This window comes from Homalodisca vitripennis, chromosome 4, assembly GCF_021130785.1.
Source record: "Homalodisca vitripennis isolate AUS2020 chromosome 4, UT_GWSS_2.1, whole genome shotgun sequence".
NCBI classification, from domain to species: Eukaryota; Metazoa; Arthropoda; class Insecta; order Hemiptera; family Cicadellidae; genus Homalodisca; species Homalodisca vitripennis.
In genome coordinates, this window is record NC_060210.1 from 182,000,101 (window position 1) to 182,016,619 (window position 16,519).

Below are 16,519 nucleotides of genomic sequence, written 5' to 3' on the forward strand. Positions count from 1 at the left end.
TTGTCTGTATTATTGAAACAACAAGTTTGCACTGAGTAAACATTTTGTCATTTCACAACTTCACAAAGTGTTTACTGAATACGAAGTTTGCTGTCTGGTGTTTTTTTTTATTGATAGGAATAAAAACCAATAAATGGTGTAGATATTTAACTTTTCCATTTTGGGTGCGCTACTTTTATGATTATATAAAGAATAATGATATATAAAAAGAATAACCAAAATCACTTAAATATTTGTCTAATTTAAAAATTCAAAAGCCTGTCCAATTTAACATTAAAACTGTTTTAAAAGTTTTAGATGTGTTAAATGAAAAAAGATTATTACTCTATTGAAAAATATCTATGTGATACAATAATTTAATAACATTATGAATATAAATACATAAATTCATACTTTTATATATATTATATTTTATTAATCATTAAATGTAATTATCATTACATTTAATTATATTTTATATATATATATATAAAACATCGTTGAAGAAAATTTGACTATAACGATGTTTTAGAACTGATAGTAATATAAAGTTCTATTTTATACCTTGACAATGTCTCTTGTTCTTCCAGCTTTGTTGGTTTAAAAGAACGTATATTATGTAAATTGTGACAACAAAGAATAAAAAGAAAAATGAAAATCTCAATAAATCATGTAATTTTACATTTTGATGGAATTTGCCCCTCCTTGTACCCATCACTTTGAATTTTGAAAGTCATTTCAGGTGAGATGAAAACATTGCATCCAACTAATATAACAGTTTCCAATTGTCTCTCATCCACTGATATTTAAAATTGTAATGAAAGTTTGTTTGGCACCTAGGAACTCTACCATATTTTATACAAGCAGTGATGTGCATCAAGAGGTCAAATCAGACTGAATTACAAACGTTATTATACTTCTTTAAGTTTATTTTTGAAGGAGAATACAAAATTAGGAAAATAGTGAATCAGCAGTTTGTGTATTTAAAAGATTTCATAATTATATTTAACTAAACATAATTCATAATAATATCGATTTCTTTAGCCCATATAACATATTTTACAGAGCAAATAATTTTTGGTTTTAAAAGACACCAAAATATTATAAAAATGTAAATATCCTAAAACTATACACAGTAATAAATACATAGAAACTTTAATCTAAATTACAAAAATAAAATGCTGCTTATTTGAAATTGATTAAATAAGTGTAATCAATAAATTGACCACTTTCAATATAAATTGAGTTTTCAAAACTAAGCGGCTGAATACATTCATTAGTTGTTTATTTGAAATTATAACTTCAAAATTGCTGTTCATCTTCATTAACCCTCTCCCGGGCAAACGCCTCGAAACGCCTCGGCAGGGCGCCTGGCTCAAAAGTCCAAACGCCTCCAACTGCTTTATCAACGCCCTCTGCTTTGTGCTGCTGTCATACGGTTGTTTGGGGAACTAATACTGGAAATATCTATTGGCAGTGTCATTGTTGCCTTGTTTATTCATAGTTTTATGACTAGGGACGCTATCTAGGATTAATAATTTGAAACGGTTCATTGATTACTTCATTGACGGTGATCTAGTTGTTTAGTAGTACAATTCTTTCTGACTTGTGCTGCTATCTTACGTAATTTGATGAACTATTTGGGACTTTTTATAACCACTCATTTACTGAAATCATTTTGTTAGTTGTTTTCACAATCAATTAAAACAAGATTTTTCATGTAAGTTTGACTTTTTGTTTGATTTTAATTTACCTCATAAGGTTAATAATTTTTTTTTAAATAAATACAACGTTATTATACAGGATTTAATCATCTTTGTAACGATGCACAATACATAATAGTTTTATTAAAATAAAGTTCTTAACTTAGTAAAAACGCGAATAAGTGTCCCCTCGTATCAGAGCGCCCGATTTAATTCAGCCCAGTAGCGCCAAAAGCGCGTCGCGGTAATTCGACCGGGAGAGGGTTAAGTTACGAAGGGTGAATAAACTATGCAGAGGTTTTTCACTTTGTGTAGCTCTCATTTCTTGTCAGCAAAATATTTATCTCTCTCGGGCGAATCTTGGCTGAAATGCAAACAAAAAATTAATACAAATTTCTAGTATATAGTTCTTAAAATTTTAAGTGCTAGCCTTATTTAACCCAAGAAAAACTGTGTACAAACCCATTTTAGCAGTACAGTATTTTAGGTTAACTGTTAACATATTTTTTATTAATTTGTTTCAACCCCAACAAATGTTCAAAATTAAATATTTTATAATTATTTTGCTCATAAAAGAACACAAAAACCTTTAGTCTCATTATATCTTTATTTAGTGTATATTAATTTTACTAATCCTCAAAATGTATGTAAAAATATATATACATTCATAAGTTTATCCTCTCATTCTATTTTGTACCTAACTTGTAGTGTATAAAAACAAAAATCCAATATACACATTTAATTTAAAATTTTATACCAATGCAGAAATATTTAGTGAACACGTGGTTTAAAAATATGATTAAGTGTATCAAATTTTTATATTAACCTGTGTAAAAATATTTTCATCACTAAATATTGTTTTATAACTTCAAGTGTATAAAGAAACAAATCAAATAGAAATATTCTGTCCAGAATTCTATGCTGGGTTTGAAAACATAAGTAATACGACCTATAATCTAAATAAATAAAAATGAATTTCCGTTCGTTAGTCTCGCTAAAACTCGAGAACGGCTGAACCGATTTGGCTAACTTTGGTCTTGAAATGTTCGTGGAAGTCCAGGGAAGGTTTAAAAGATGAGAAAATATAACAAAATTGCAAGGAAAATACTAAAAACGACAATTTCATTTTCCCATACAAACTGTTCTTACGTGTCAAACGTTTGATTGATGTTCATGTTTAACTTAATTTAATTTAACAGCTGTAACAAATACAAATGACGAAGTGTCTCAGTATCATGTGTTTACTTACTACTGCATGCAATTTTGGGTAAAAAAGCTGTCGCCATTATAGGTTAACATTATTAGTGCAAGAAAACATTAATATCAGATACTGCTTACAATGCTGAGAAGAAAACGACCTAACATAGGTCGTCGAAGTAGATCGAATGTGCGGCGAGCTACCTCACGCGCTAATCGCACTGATGACCAGCAAGAGACTGATAATGATAACAGTCGTATTGGTATGGCACATTTGCGTTCTACAGTAAATCAGAATGAAGTGGATAGACAAAGAGTGCAATGAGTTCGGGCACATCGATCACAACAACAGTGAGCCCGGGAAAAGGAAATTGACCGATTCCGCAAACGCAATGCTCCTGTGAACCTGGAACGAGCAGCATTCTCCTAGGATCCAGAAATCGATTATAGTGCCGACAAATCAAATTAAACATATTTGTGGTAAGTCTTTATGGTAAGAAACATATTTTCTTAAATTTCTTGGCACTTGAAAAAATCGGCACTTGAATCTTTAAACAATATAGCTTTCGAATGATGAGGGTTAAAATTAAATGTTAAACTCTACCTCTATATCAAAATTATTTATAAACCCGGCTTGCTAATGATGTCTTCACTTTGCTCGCTAGGACCTGATGGCGTGGCGGGAGGCCTCGGTGACTCGGACAAGTCTGGCATAGCCAGAATATTGCTGATGTTGTGCTCTTGACTTTCTCCTATGTCATCCAACGAGATTGACAGCGTGGCGAGAGGCCTCGGTGACTCGGACAAGTTTGGCACAGCCAGAATATTGCCGATGTTGTGCTCCTGATTTTCTTCTATCTCATCCAAATATTTTAATTCTTCACCAGTTAAATTAAGTTCTGAAAATGTTATTCCTTCAGATGATGATGATGATAGCATTGTTGAGACGAACTTCGGTTTAGATAACAATTGTTGTTTCACTTTATTTTTTTGTTCCTTGGCCCTGTTAATTCTTATTATGCGGCTCAAATTGTGACCGCACTTGATACAAAAGTTGAAAGTATCAGCGGTTATTGTCAAACATTCGTAGCATTTTAACAATTTTTTAGTGCAACTGGGACAGGTAGTGTTTTATTCTGCCGTTCTATCCACTTTTTGCAAAAGGGACAATGCATTGTAAAAGATCTTCTATAAAAACAAATCAATCAATCAATTTAAAGGAAAGTGACTATCACGTTACAAACAAATTCAGCCAATTATAAAAACAAAGCGATCTGACACTTGATCTGACAGAAATTTAAAACACCTTTTTAAAGACACCTTTATGTTTTTTTTTATTAATTATTGTGGCATTGTTCAACAGCTGCGGTGTAGAAGGCACTGTATTCATTGAATTTTGAACAGTTCTAAGATGCCATAGCATGGCCTATACTATGATGATAATGCCTTTATAAAGTTACCGGTTCTGCAATACATAATTAGGGTTTAAATTAATATGGTTTATGTTAAGAGGTAAGTGAAACGAAGTTCACCGGTTCAGCTAGTCTATTTCTATAAATATTTTATGTAAATTTATGATTTATAACAAAATACTCGTATAGTATAAATTTGTTTTAGTATGTTAAAAGTTCATTTTTTTATTACTTTGTATAACTATTACTTAGGAAATAATTAACTGAAATCATTTGTGGAAAATTTACTTCTACTAACATAGTAAAAAATTGTCAAATGTATACGATCAAACCCTGGCAGTTGTATCCATCATCTGCACAAGAACAATAATGGAAACTAAGGATAAAAGAAAAATACACCCTGATATTTTGAGAATTTTTGATACAAGTAACAACTGATGAGAACGTACATGGTACAATCAGGGTCTTACACAGCTTTGGTGGGCCCCGGAAAGATATTCGGCCGAGCTCGTCATGTCCGCCACCACGTTCGCGCCATTCACCGACACGGTCCCTTTAAATAGACGTATGACGGAGCCCCGGTAAAATTGTCTGAAAAAACCCAGTCTGAGTACGGGCCTGCATATAATATACTGTTAACTCAATTATAAAGTAGTGGAAAGCTGTTAGTTGCAGTTTTTTTTATTAAGACTTAAGATTCTATAGATCATACCTTACAGCCCAATATCATCAGTGAATTTACATAATATGATTTTTTTGGAGAGAATTTTGTCATGGTTGAAGACGTGGGCGCCGCAACCAGATGGGGGGGCTTTGAAGCGCTGCGGGTGCCACCGCAAAAGTAATACCAAAAATCTGAATAAATTAAGTTATGTACATAACATAATTTGGAAAGTTGTATAAAACTGAATTTTGAATATTATGTTGTATGTATTTATTGAACAAATACATATTTGACACCAATTACTTTACATATTTAGAACAATTTTCTAAATTAAATATTTTATCAAAGTAGCTGGATTTGCTTGTATAGTACTTTTAGTTGATTAATTATAAATAATAGCCTAATAATGAGCCTAAGCACTGTGGTGTTGAAGGCCCTGTCCCAACTTAATTATCTTAACATAAATCAATATTGCAATGTCGCAGTGTCGCTCTTACACACAAGCGCTGCCGTGTTCTATTTTTATTTCACTTGACTGGATGACGGCCGACCTTGGGATGCTGACAATGACTCATGGTAGAGACACTGATCTCACATATGCACGTTTTGACAAGTCGTCCCTCCACCACCCGCCATCCTTACCCCAATCCCTCCTTTCTCTTAAGTTATTTAAGTGAATTGTGTCAATGTTCAATATGTCCAAAAAGCTATCGGGATCTCAGCAGAGAAAATTAAATATAGAAGTGAATTAGTCCGGGAAGTGTTACTGTAAAAAAAGCTGAAACTAACTAGTTACTTTAATCCTTTAACTTCATCTTCAATCCCAGCGGCAAAACTCGATGCTGGCGATACCGTCCGTGACCTGCCAGTGCCAAGAACGAGATAAAGTTTTCAAGGGGCTAGCGCTACCGGAGAAATTTCTGCCCTTTGTATAGTCATTGACGTAGAAACGGAAAGTTGAAATAATAACCAAGAGGATGGGGTAAATTTACCTTTAGAGTCTAAGACTGACGATGACACCAGCATTAGAAAATATGTTGATAGTGTGACTTTGTCTGGAGACCCAGCAATATGGCCAAATCTCATCTTAAATGAGCAGCACAATGACCTAATTTTAAAATACCCTTCTGAATATTCCAAGGAAGATTATCAGTACCCAAAAAATTCCAATAACAGACATTTTTCAAATGGCTTTCGATTCTGTTGGTGAAAAGACATTGGTTGGTTAGTTTATTCAGAAAAGAACGATTTGGCTTAATATTTTTGCTTTATTATGTTTTTATAAATATATATACATCTATTTTATTGTGTTCTTTTACCTGTATGAATCACGGAGGAGCTTGCACAGTCACAAGGTCAATATTATAGAGGAGAGTTCTCGTCATCTGCCAGCTCTTGTTTCATCTATGACACACACATTCGCAAACATTTTATATTTTTACATTATAAGACAATATCACATATGGGAAGATGAACATTGTTGTTCAAACATGAAAGAAATAACAAACATGAAGTGGTGCCCCTCTTCAACTACCACTTTTCAACTAAGATGTACTATCTAAACTCTGTGGTTGTTGTTACACTGAGTAAAGAGGGAAAGTTTCACTACAACTGACAAATGAATTTAACAAACTTTATTAGTGGGAAAAGAAAACTAAATGCAACAATTCTCCTGCTGATCTGGGATTTCTTGATTCTACTACTGTAACAAAAAATGTTTATTTATTATATTGTTGTTGCTTTGTAAAGGATTAAAAGAATGAAAAGCAACAGTTGAAAATGAGACTTGACAACAACTGAGAATTGAGGAAATGTTGACTTGTACTGGTTTTCTGCGTAACTTGGAAGTTTTGGGGTTTACTTCCAAAAATGGTGTAAAACAAAATTCTGTTCTGATCAAACACTGTACACGATATTTATGAACTCTCTGGTGATCTTTTGGGGTTATTCTTCGGGTCAAGGAAAAAATAAGTAATAAGAACTTAGGTCAGAAACACTTACACAGTTTACCGTGTGCCTATCTGTATGTGTTGTTTGAATTTTATGTTATTATTTCACAGACCAATAAAGATAAAAATTATAATTTGGCTTAATTATTGTTCTTGATGTCTCTTAAACCAAGAGAAAATCTAATATTAGATAGTCATATGTTTCAAGATAGCAAATGGTTGAAATGTTTAGAGCTTAATAACATCAAAACTAGTCAGATTATGAATATGTTTAAAGAATAATGAAAGTTGCTAAATCTAATCACTAACATGTTGGTTGACACTTATATCATAAAATTGGTCAGTAAATAATACAGGGTGTTTCAAAAACAACTTTACAACTTTGAAAACTCATATAAATTTATTCTAAAAAGATATAGTTCTGGTTTTAGTATTGTTTTAAAAGAAAACACATAAAGTTTTTACCTTAAACTAAAGATGTGCTATGTATCTTCCACTGGTTATCCTGCAGACATCCCATTGATAGTTGATGTCTTCCTAAACCCGCACTTACATTGCAGTAGTACCTTGCTCAGTGGCAGCATAGATTCTTACTCTAAGTTCCAGTAGCAGATGACAAAGGAGGTAGTTGGCGCAATCCATTTATCTGGAAAGCGGTCATTGAGAAATTCCCGGATGTCAGTCAGATAGTGTTGTAGTGAGCCATCTTGCATAAAGTAAACATTTCGTTCTCGGTCATCCTCATCGATCTGTGGTATCAAAAATTGTTCCAACACATCCACGTACTCTATCCTGTTGAAGGTTCTCTCTTGAAAAAAAGAAGCCGTGGATTTTCTTCTAGCTCAAAGAAATCATCATCATCATCATCATCCAATCGATTTTACATATCCACATGGAAGCAATCTTATCAATCTTATCTTTAATTGCTTGCCAAAGCGACAATCTGTACGGTTTCAAATGCAAATGTTTTCTCTGACTTTGTCAGATGTGCTTGAGTGACCTGATGATTTCTTATGTTTTACTAAGCACCCCGTTTCAACAAAACATTTATACCACTCATAAATTGTACGCCTACTAGGAAGATCTTAAACGTACTTGGTATGAAAATTACGCTAAACTGTTATTGCCGACTTTGATTCTTCAAACCAAAAGTCACAGCTAGCAAGGACCAGGTCCAGTAAAGGCAGCCATCTTTAATGTAACTTCCACTAGCACTTGTTGGGGGTATAGGAGATGGGCCAACCTTAGTTCGGATGATCCTCAATGAACTGGGAAAGTACATCCCCACAGGTGACACTGTCTAGTGCCATTTAAGACCAATGGGGGATCTAACTAATAGTTGTTGGGCTCGGATGAAAGATTGTTACGCATCCTGAATGAGGTGGCCCTGCTGAAAACTGAACCCTAGGATCTAGGCTAGTGCCCCGATTGTGGACTCTGCAGTGGCGGTTGCCAGGTCGGGCATGACCAGTATCCACTGATCTGTCCAGGATCGTACCACACACATGCTTTTCGTATGTACTGGGGGCCTCCAATCCCACAGTGTGAAGGGACCCGTGCCTAAGAGATGCATGGTAGTACATCGCGAATGGAGCCCTTGGGATTTGGACGGTCCTCCCCAGTGCAAATAGCCTTAACTGGTCATGTGGGGGTCTGACTTGGAGGACCTTTTACTTCCTCAGTACTCGAAGGACCTTTTATGGACTCTAAAATAAAAAATCCAACAGATCTAGATCTGGAAAGGTTACAACAGCCAGTTGCATCCAGGAATTTGGCTTTGGGTGTCTCTGCCTGTTCATCATGCTTAACTATCATCGACAAAATTTCAGCAGTTGATGGTGCTGATGTAGAAGTTGAACAGTCCAGCTCAGGACGCAAGGTGTGAAAACTGATACAAGAATCCTGGATTTGTAAGAGTAAAATATCATGACTGGGGTTAAAATTATTAACACCCATGTTAATAATGCCAGAGCTTGTATTGCTGTAAGCATCAAGATGATCAACATCCCAGTTCTGGAATTTTTTTTCCAGGGATCTCTCTACCATCAGGCTGATTGAGGCTGACACTGGACAAACCCTGATGATTTCATCATCATATCTTCCATATGATGTGGATTCCATACCCTCTAGAGAAACGGCTGCTTTGATGGATCATGCTGGAGGGAGTGGTGTGGAATTGATATTTGGTTGTGATGTTAACTCATATAATGAGGTGTGGTTAAGTACCAAAACAAACATCAGAGGTAAGTCAGTTTTAGAGAATACAATGTCCATAAGTCTAGTGATCGCAAACATGGGTAATGCTCCTGCTTTTCACATGCAGGCACGTAAGGAGATGATAGATGTGACCATGATGACAGAGGGTATGCTTAATCGGATACATAGTTGACATGTGTCTGACAAGCCCCCTGATCATGCTCACATCAGCTTTAAAATCGGAGACAAGTTCAGTACAGACATATACATAGACTGGGTGTCATACAAAGAAAACCTAAGGGTACAACTAGAATCCGACTGTAATAACCGGAAACGGATTCACAATACAGGACAGCTGGAAAATCTGCCGACAGTTTGACTTCTGCTGTTGCGGGTTCATTTAATCTCAGCTGTCCTGTTATTAACACAAGGAGATCCAAAGTAACCTAGTAGAGATCCTTACTGGCCTCTTTGAAGAAGCGAGTCAAGGCTTTATTCGACAGAGCAAAATCTTGGGGTACTTGGGAGACCTACCACGAGACTCTTGCACTGTACAACCACAAGCTATGCGTGGCTAAGAGATTAGCCTGGAAGAAACTCTGCACTGACATTAACAGTGTGCAGGGTAGTGCAATGGTTCAGAAACCATTAGCAAAAAATCCCATCTTGGTCCTTGGTAGTCTCAAGGACGATCAAGGTAGAGATATATTATTGAATTGAAGATAGTTCTAAAACTTACAGGTATGATGGAAACGTACTTTCCTGACTGTATTATTTATGACAAGGATTAACCACTCAGGGAGACCAACAGGGCTCGCCACTCACTCACAATGGAGTTTTGGCGTGTCATGTCCTTGTCCTTCAGAAGGACTGAGTAAGCGATCAACTCGTTTAGTCCTTATAAAGATCCTGGGTTAGATGGAGTGATACCAGTTTGCTTGCAGCAAGGGTTGGATCTTCTTCCATTTTCACAGATAGCCAGGCAGCTTTGAAAGTGTTTGATTCTTGTGTGTTCAATTCGAAAATTGTCTAGGATTGTTACCAATTCGTTTCTTCCCTTGGCAGAATCAAATTGTGTCTGTTTCAGGAGATTCCTGGTCAAGAGGGACTCTTTGGAATGAAAGAGCTGTTGACCTGGCCAAGCTTGGGCTCAGCGTCAAACAATGATGGGAACGCCTCAGCCGTTAATGTGGTAGTCTGACCTTCATCGCCTTATGGTAAATCTGTGTTTTCTCAGGTCATGGGTTGCTGGGATTATGGGATGGTCACCTTGTGGAAGCATCTTCAGAGCCAAAATTTGAGGGAGGATCCGATCTGGGTGGAATGTGTGGATGAGCAGGAGGAGACTGGCTGAAACACCTGCTCTTTGACTCCTGTCCTGCAATTGCAAGGGATGTGCTAACACCAATCTTTGGTAGTATTTAGACAAGTGGTGAGTCGAATTTCCTAAGGAGGGAATTGGATCAGTTGTTTTGGCGTTTGTAGAACTGTTGAAACAGAAACTGATTGTGCTCACTGGTACACTTCTGTTTGCGTGCGCAAAAGGCCCTTGATGCTTAAGTGTACGGCAACAAGACCAAACCCTTGGAAAAGAAGATGAATCAGCTTGTTGCGGGCGCCATTCTGCATAGCTAACTACGTGAGTCTAACTTGATGTGTTTCCTTTAAAAACAAAACTAAAACCAGGAGGGATTCTGTAACTTCTTTGGAATAAATTTATATGAATTTTCAAAATTATATAGTCCTTTTTTAAAGTCCTGTATAGGTTGTAAGCTATAATATTGCAAGCACACTTCCAAGAATAAGTTTGTTATATACTACAGAGTATTTTTATTCATACTCTAGATGGTGTTGTAGAATTATTTATTGAGCCAATTGGCAGGCAGCACAGAAAATTAATACCTTATAATAGTTTTTAATTACGATTTCATATTATTTTTTTAATGTCTGAAACTTTTTTTTATATATTTGTGGTGTATAAAATACAATTTCTAAAATTGTATTAAAATTTAAATTGCTATAAACAAAGTTAATGACAAATTCTCAGTTTCAGAGTTATGGTAACTACCTAGACTAAAATTATACAATTTGAGTTAATGAGGTTTAGGCTTTGTCTACTCCAACTCAGTTGTTTTATTTTATTTTCAGGTAGGACGTTAAGAGTCAACCTCTGCATGAAAACATATCTCTTCATGGACAGTATGAGTATTTAAACAAGCTTGTAAGAGCCCCTCACCCCCCCCCGCTCTGACTGAACTCCAGAAAATTAAAAATTACTATGAGATGTTCATGACAAGTAACATGTCCTGTTATGCAGTTTGTGCCTATCTAAATATGTCTTGAGGTTAAACATATTTATAAGTATAGTTATAATATTCGATTGATAATAATTTATTTGTATATGTTACCAGTTTGGGAATTTAGCAGCTTATGATGAAAGTTTGGGACAATTTAGGCACCTTTGGTTTCATTTTACAGTGGGAGTTAATTTAACTTCCTATGTACGAGGGACAGTCCAAAACAGTATCCAAACATACGACCAGTAGGCGAGCCGCGGCGTTAGGAGCCTGACCCGGCTCGAATCCGGTTATTGGAGGGGAGAGGGAGCCTTACTCCTTCTCTTATTAGGCATTGAATACGATTCCGGTCACTCACAGTGAGTCAAAGCGCTCAGTTACATACAGTACCTGCCGTGTGTGTGCGTCGCATTTCAATATGACTGAACGTGTTGAGGCATTTGAGCAGCGCATTTGGATTAAATTTTGCCAAAAACTTGGACAATCAGCGATCAGAGACGATTACATATGATACGGAAAGTGTATGGTGACGTTTTATGTCTGGTGTCTATAGGCGATACACAAATAAAAGAGGTGGTTTAGGCGGGTTTTTAAAATGGCCCCATATCTCAGTGGAGAGTGATGATCCGATCTTTTGGCATCAGACCTTCAATGGCCAGGAATACGCTTGAAAATGTTGAAGTGTTACGTGCAGCACATTAATGAAAACTGTCGATTGATGGATCAAAGAGCTGGAATAAAGATTTAAGAATACCAAAATCGTCATGTTTTGTTACAATTGTATACGAAGATTAGAAAACGAAACTGGTGTTTCGGTTAAAATTTGTTCCTCGGCTACTGACAGGAAGGCTAAAAAGAAAACTGTCTGGCTTTGAAATCGCACAGGACAATCTGGATATTGATTAAGAAGTGACCAGGGCTATTAAAATAAAAGTTAGTATGGTGTGATGAGCTCATGGGGTTTATGGCTACAGACCATTGAACACATAAGGCTCAATCTTCACAGTGAAAAATCGCGCAAGAGCAACGGCCTTAAAAAGCAAGTATAAAGTCTCAAGACAATGTGACAGTTTTTTTTTATCTGGACAGCGTGTGTTCATCACGAATAATGTCCAAGAGGCCCCAGACAGTGAATAATGAGTATTATCTTAAGAAGGTCCATAAGGCGGCTAGAGATTGCAGTGCGAAAGAAAAAACAACCTTGGACGGATCCTTGCACCACGGGACAACGCGACAGCCTTATTCTCAAAATCTTTATTCAGCGTTTTTGGTTCTAAACACGACCAACAAGCTACGACAGCCTCCCTACAGTCCTGACTAGCTCCTTGTGATTCTTGCTATTTTCCTAATATTAAAATTCCTTTGAAAGGAAAGATTTATTTTTGGACGATGCTTGTTGAACAAATAAACAAAATGCGACGAAAGGACCTCGTTAAGCATTCTGCAAAATTGAATTTAAGGAGTATTTCCGGGAGAGTGGGAGGAGGCTAATTGGCAGCGAGCGTGGGAATACGGTAGTGGCTTGGTGGTAGGGGGGAGTATAGGGAGTACTCTGAAGGGGACCAGATTGCTGTTGCCAGGCCGAGTAACTTCAGTTAATGCCAGACGTCCACGGTCGGATACTTTGGACACAAACCTCGTGATATTATGATTGGTGTATATATTTTTTTTGACAACAAATTCATTTACAGTGATTTATACAGGGTATTTTTGTGGCATTCCACCAAATTTCCAGATGGTGTTTTGTATTTAAATCAAAATAGTAAAATATGTTCCTGTCTTAAAAAGTGGTTAGTTTTCATCTATTGTTTGTATAATATTTTGCTTACTTTTAAAAATTTATAGCTCAACTCAATTGCCTACTTTGATGAGGACTATATCACCGCCAATAGTATGCTGTATTCTACAAGATATCAGCACTATTCAGTCAATTAATTTTCTGTTTGTGCTTTTTATGGAATAATGGGAATGGAATAATATTACTTTGCTGTATGGGGCACATTGCAGTTGCGGGAAGGTGAAATAATAAGATGATCGGCCTCAGTGACAGAAAAAAACAGTGAGTGTGTAGTTATGCACGACGCTAAAGCGTTACTATAGTAGTGGAAATTGATTGATATGTTGGTTTTATGACGGATATATTTTAAGTGATTTGACAGTGTTAACAGCGAAGTGGGGTTTGATAGTGTCGAAGGATAGTTAGAGCTCTTAGAGTAATGTGATTTAAAATTTAGGTCAGTGGCGAATCTGACAATGACAATGACCACTCTGATGGAACTTATTTTTACTATAAATTTTTATTCTTAAAGTAACTACAAACTTTAAATTTGACATTTTTAGTTAGCGTTTTGTTTGTTCTTTATAAAATTGTAATGACAAAAAAAATAGTAACTGTTTTATAAAAAAAACACATTTTTATTTTAGAATATACTAAATCTTATTATAAAATTAGCAAAACATTATCTTTAAACATAGGTCTTTTTTAAGTTAAACATCTATCTTCATATGTAATCAAACACTATAGTTAAAACATTTTGTTACTAAAATTATAATATTTTGTATCTAATATAAAATTAACATCAAACTGGCTATTTTTAAAAGTTAAACTTTTGTTTATGATTACAATATAATAATAAAGAGTAACCATAAGTAATCATAATAAATGTTTATTTCATAATTACAAAATAACAACTTAAATTAACATTAAACGTTTTAATTATTTTTCTAAAAAAAAATTTAGCATAAGATAAATATATTATATCTCCAATTTTGTTAGTCTGAAAAGTCGAAGTAAAGTAAAAAAATTTGAAAAATAAGTGTCCATTTTCACTAAATGAATTGGATTTTCTGTGCAGTTCATAGTAAGCCATAGTAGGCTGTAAAAGCTAATAGGCCAATGGGTTACAGACGTCAATGTCTTAATACCTAACTTAGAGCTAAAAATTAAAGAAAATAGTTTAACTAGTTTCAAAATGGTAGCTGATTAATAATTATTTTTATAAAACTGCATAAAAACTGAAGAACCAGCAAGAAACATAAAAAACACATAAAAAGTAAAACATGAAACAACAAAAAGCTTGACATTTAATTTATTTACATGCAATAAAAGGTAACAGTTAAAATACATACCTACTTATCTCGTTTTTTACAGCTGAAAGCATTTTTAATATGATATATATTTATTTAAAAGCTGAAAATTAATTTGTTCAGTACAATCAGTAAACTATGCATTAAACAAATTAACCAGTTTCTTAAAGATAGCAAGTTTGATTTTATTTTATAGAGAAATTGAGTAAGCTCCTACCTCAGGTAAAGGATCTCCACAGAAAATTGTTTCAAACGAATCATCTCTCTTCATATCGGCTAATTCTGTACCATCCTACAAAAATAAAATTAACACATCAAAAAATTAAAATGACCTTTACTATATTTTTTGTTTTTTTCCAAGAAACAGAGATCAAAGCAGTGATAGGACATGAAAATGTAAGATGACTTGCAAAAATTCAAACATATCACCAAATTTAGTTATTATATACTGAACATGGGCTTCATATGGAAGCTGCAAGTATATTAAAGATGAAAATATTATAATTAGAGATCAATTACAAACATTTGCAAATATGACATCAACCATAATTTACAAAACCAAGTTCAAATTTTTATGGTTGGCCATTATTGCAGACCTATTGTGATCTGTATTCTTCAGTTCGGTTTTAATAATTAGTGTTTTGTTTTTATTAAGTGTGTGATTTAGGAATAGTATGCATGGAGTTGACAAACAACACACACATCGTTGTTGTGATTCCTGGCTTCTGCATGTGACGATGCTCTGGTATGATTTGTTTATTTTTACCTGGATTGTAGTTATGTGTTAGGTTAGTTGTTCCTCTAAGGAAAAGATCAGATTGTGGACCTTCAAACATAGTGTTACTTATTTTTTGTAACGCTAAACAATGGCCAATATCAGGAAAAATCCCGTTTCCTTCACAATTTTGAAAGGAAATCCTACACCATCTATTTGTGAGAGTACTGTTGAACACTTACTGGATAGAAGGTTTATGTGTAGGGACAGATATAATTATCTAAAGCTCTTCTCTGGAAGGATGAGGGTTTGTTAAAGATGAAGCCTAAGTTTTTGAAATTCAAGCTATGAATAAGAATTTATTGAAAACTACCATCATGATAAAATAAAAAAAATTAATTTGATCATTGTATAGATATTTACAGTGATTAAAGATGGAGGAAAATGTTAAAGATGCCATATAATTTTGTACTATAGTATTATAAATAAACACCATTCTATTTACAAGATCTAACTCCTAATAGTTCAAAATACCATCAATACAAAATTATGTACATTATTTTGCATAATCATACTTTATTACCTTACACTAATTAGTAAGATTGCCATTTAGGCATTAAATGTTGCCTCCTAAGAAAACTTTACAATATTTACTGAGTCAAGAGTTTGTCAAGTGAAGAAATTTTCATCAAACTTTGGCTTTTGTCTGAATAAAAAGTATTAAGACGTCTAGTCACACTTATACTTATCAAACAATAAAAGCAGAAATGAAAAGATTGCTACGTGCTAATTTTTTTAACATAATCCCATAACATCACGTTTAAAAACCTTGATTGTAAATGCTAAATTATATGATTCAAAACTAAATAGATTAAAAGAAAATATCGTATTAATCTCAACAACACATTCAATTTGTTAAATATAATGTTTCTATTTAACATATACACTATAACACTTACTTCAATATCCATTGGGAAATCTTCAAGAGGATCTCTGAAACATAAAATTTAATACAGAAATTAGAACATTACATTAAAACATATTTTACAAGCCTCATGATGAAAAGAAATGATAATAGTTCAATATAACATTCATCAATACAGTTTATTATGACCTGATCACCCCAGGTTTCATTCTTGTGCTTGCCTTTTCCAGCTAAAATGAACAAGTAGCCTAATCATCAATGCAAAAAAAAAAATATATATATATATACATTAAATTGTATAATGGCAATAGCCTTATTTAATTTCAATAAACATTGAATCGCAAAAAGTATATATATATATACACTTCGGGTGTACAGATGCAAAATTGCTCAAT

General features: G+C 34.4%; 1 protein-coding gene across 1 annotated transcript in view; it reads right to left on the bottom strand.

Moving 5' to 3' along the window:
• Positions 1–939: 939 nt before the first annotated feature.
• Positions 940–16,519, bottom strand: part of LOC124360738 — a 57,252-nt gene continuing 41,672 nt past the window's right edge. The window contains exons 9-12 of the mRNA XM_046814597.1: positions 16,159–16,192; positions 14,702–14,776; positions 6,275–6,359; positions 940–2,046 (exon numbers count right to left, since the gene is read on the bottom strand). Of these exons, the coding sequence (XP_046670553.1) occupies positions 6,318–6,359; positions 14,702–14,776; positions 16,159–16,192 (151 nt within the window). The 3' untranslated portion in view covers positions 940–2,046; positions 6,275–6,317. The remainder of the gene's footprint in view (positions 2,047–6,274; positions 6,360–14,701; positions 14,777–16,158; positions 16,193–16,519) is intronic.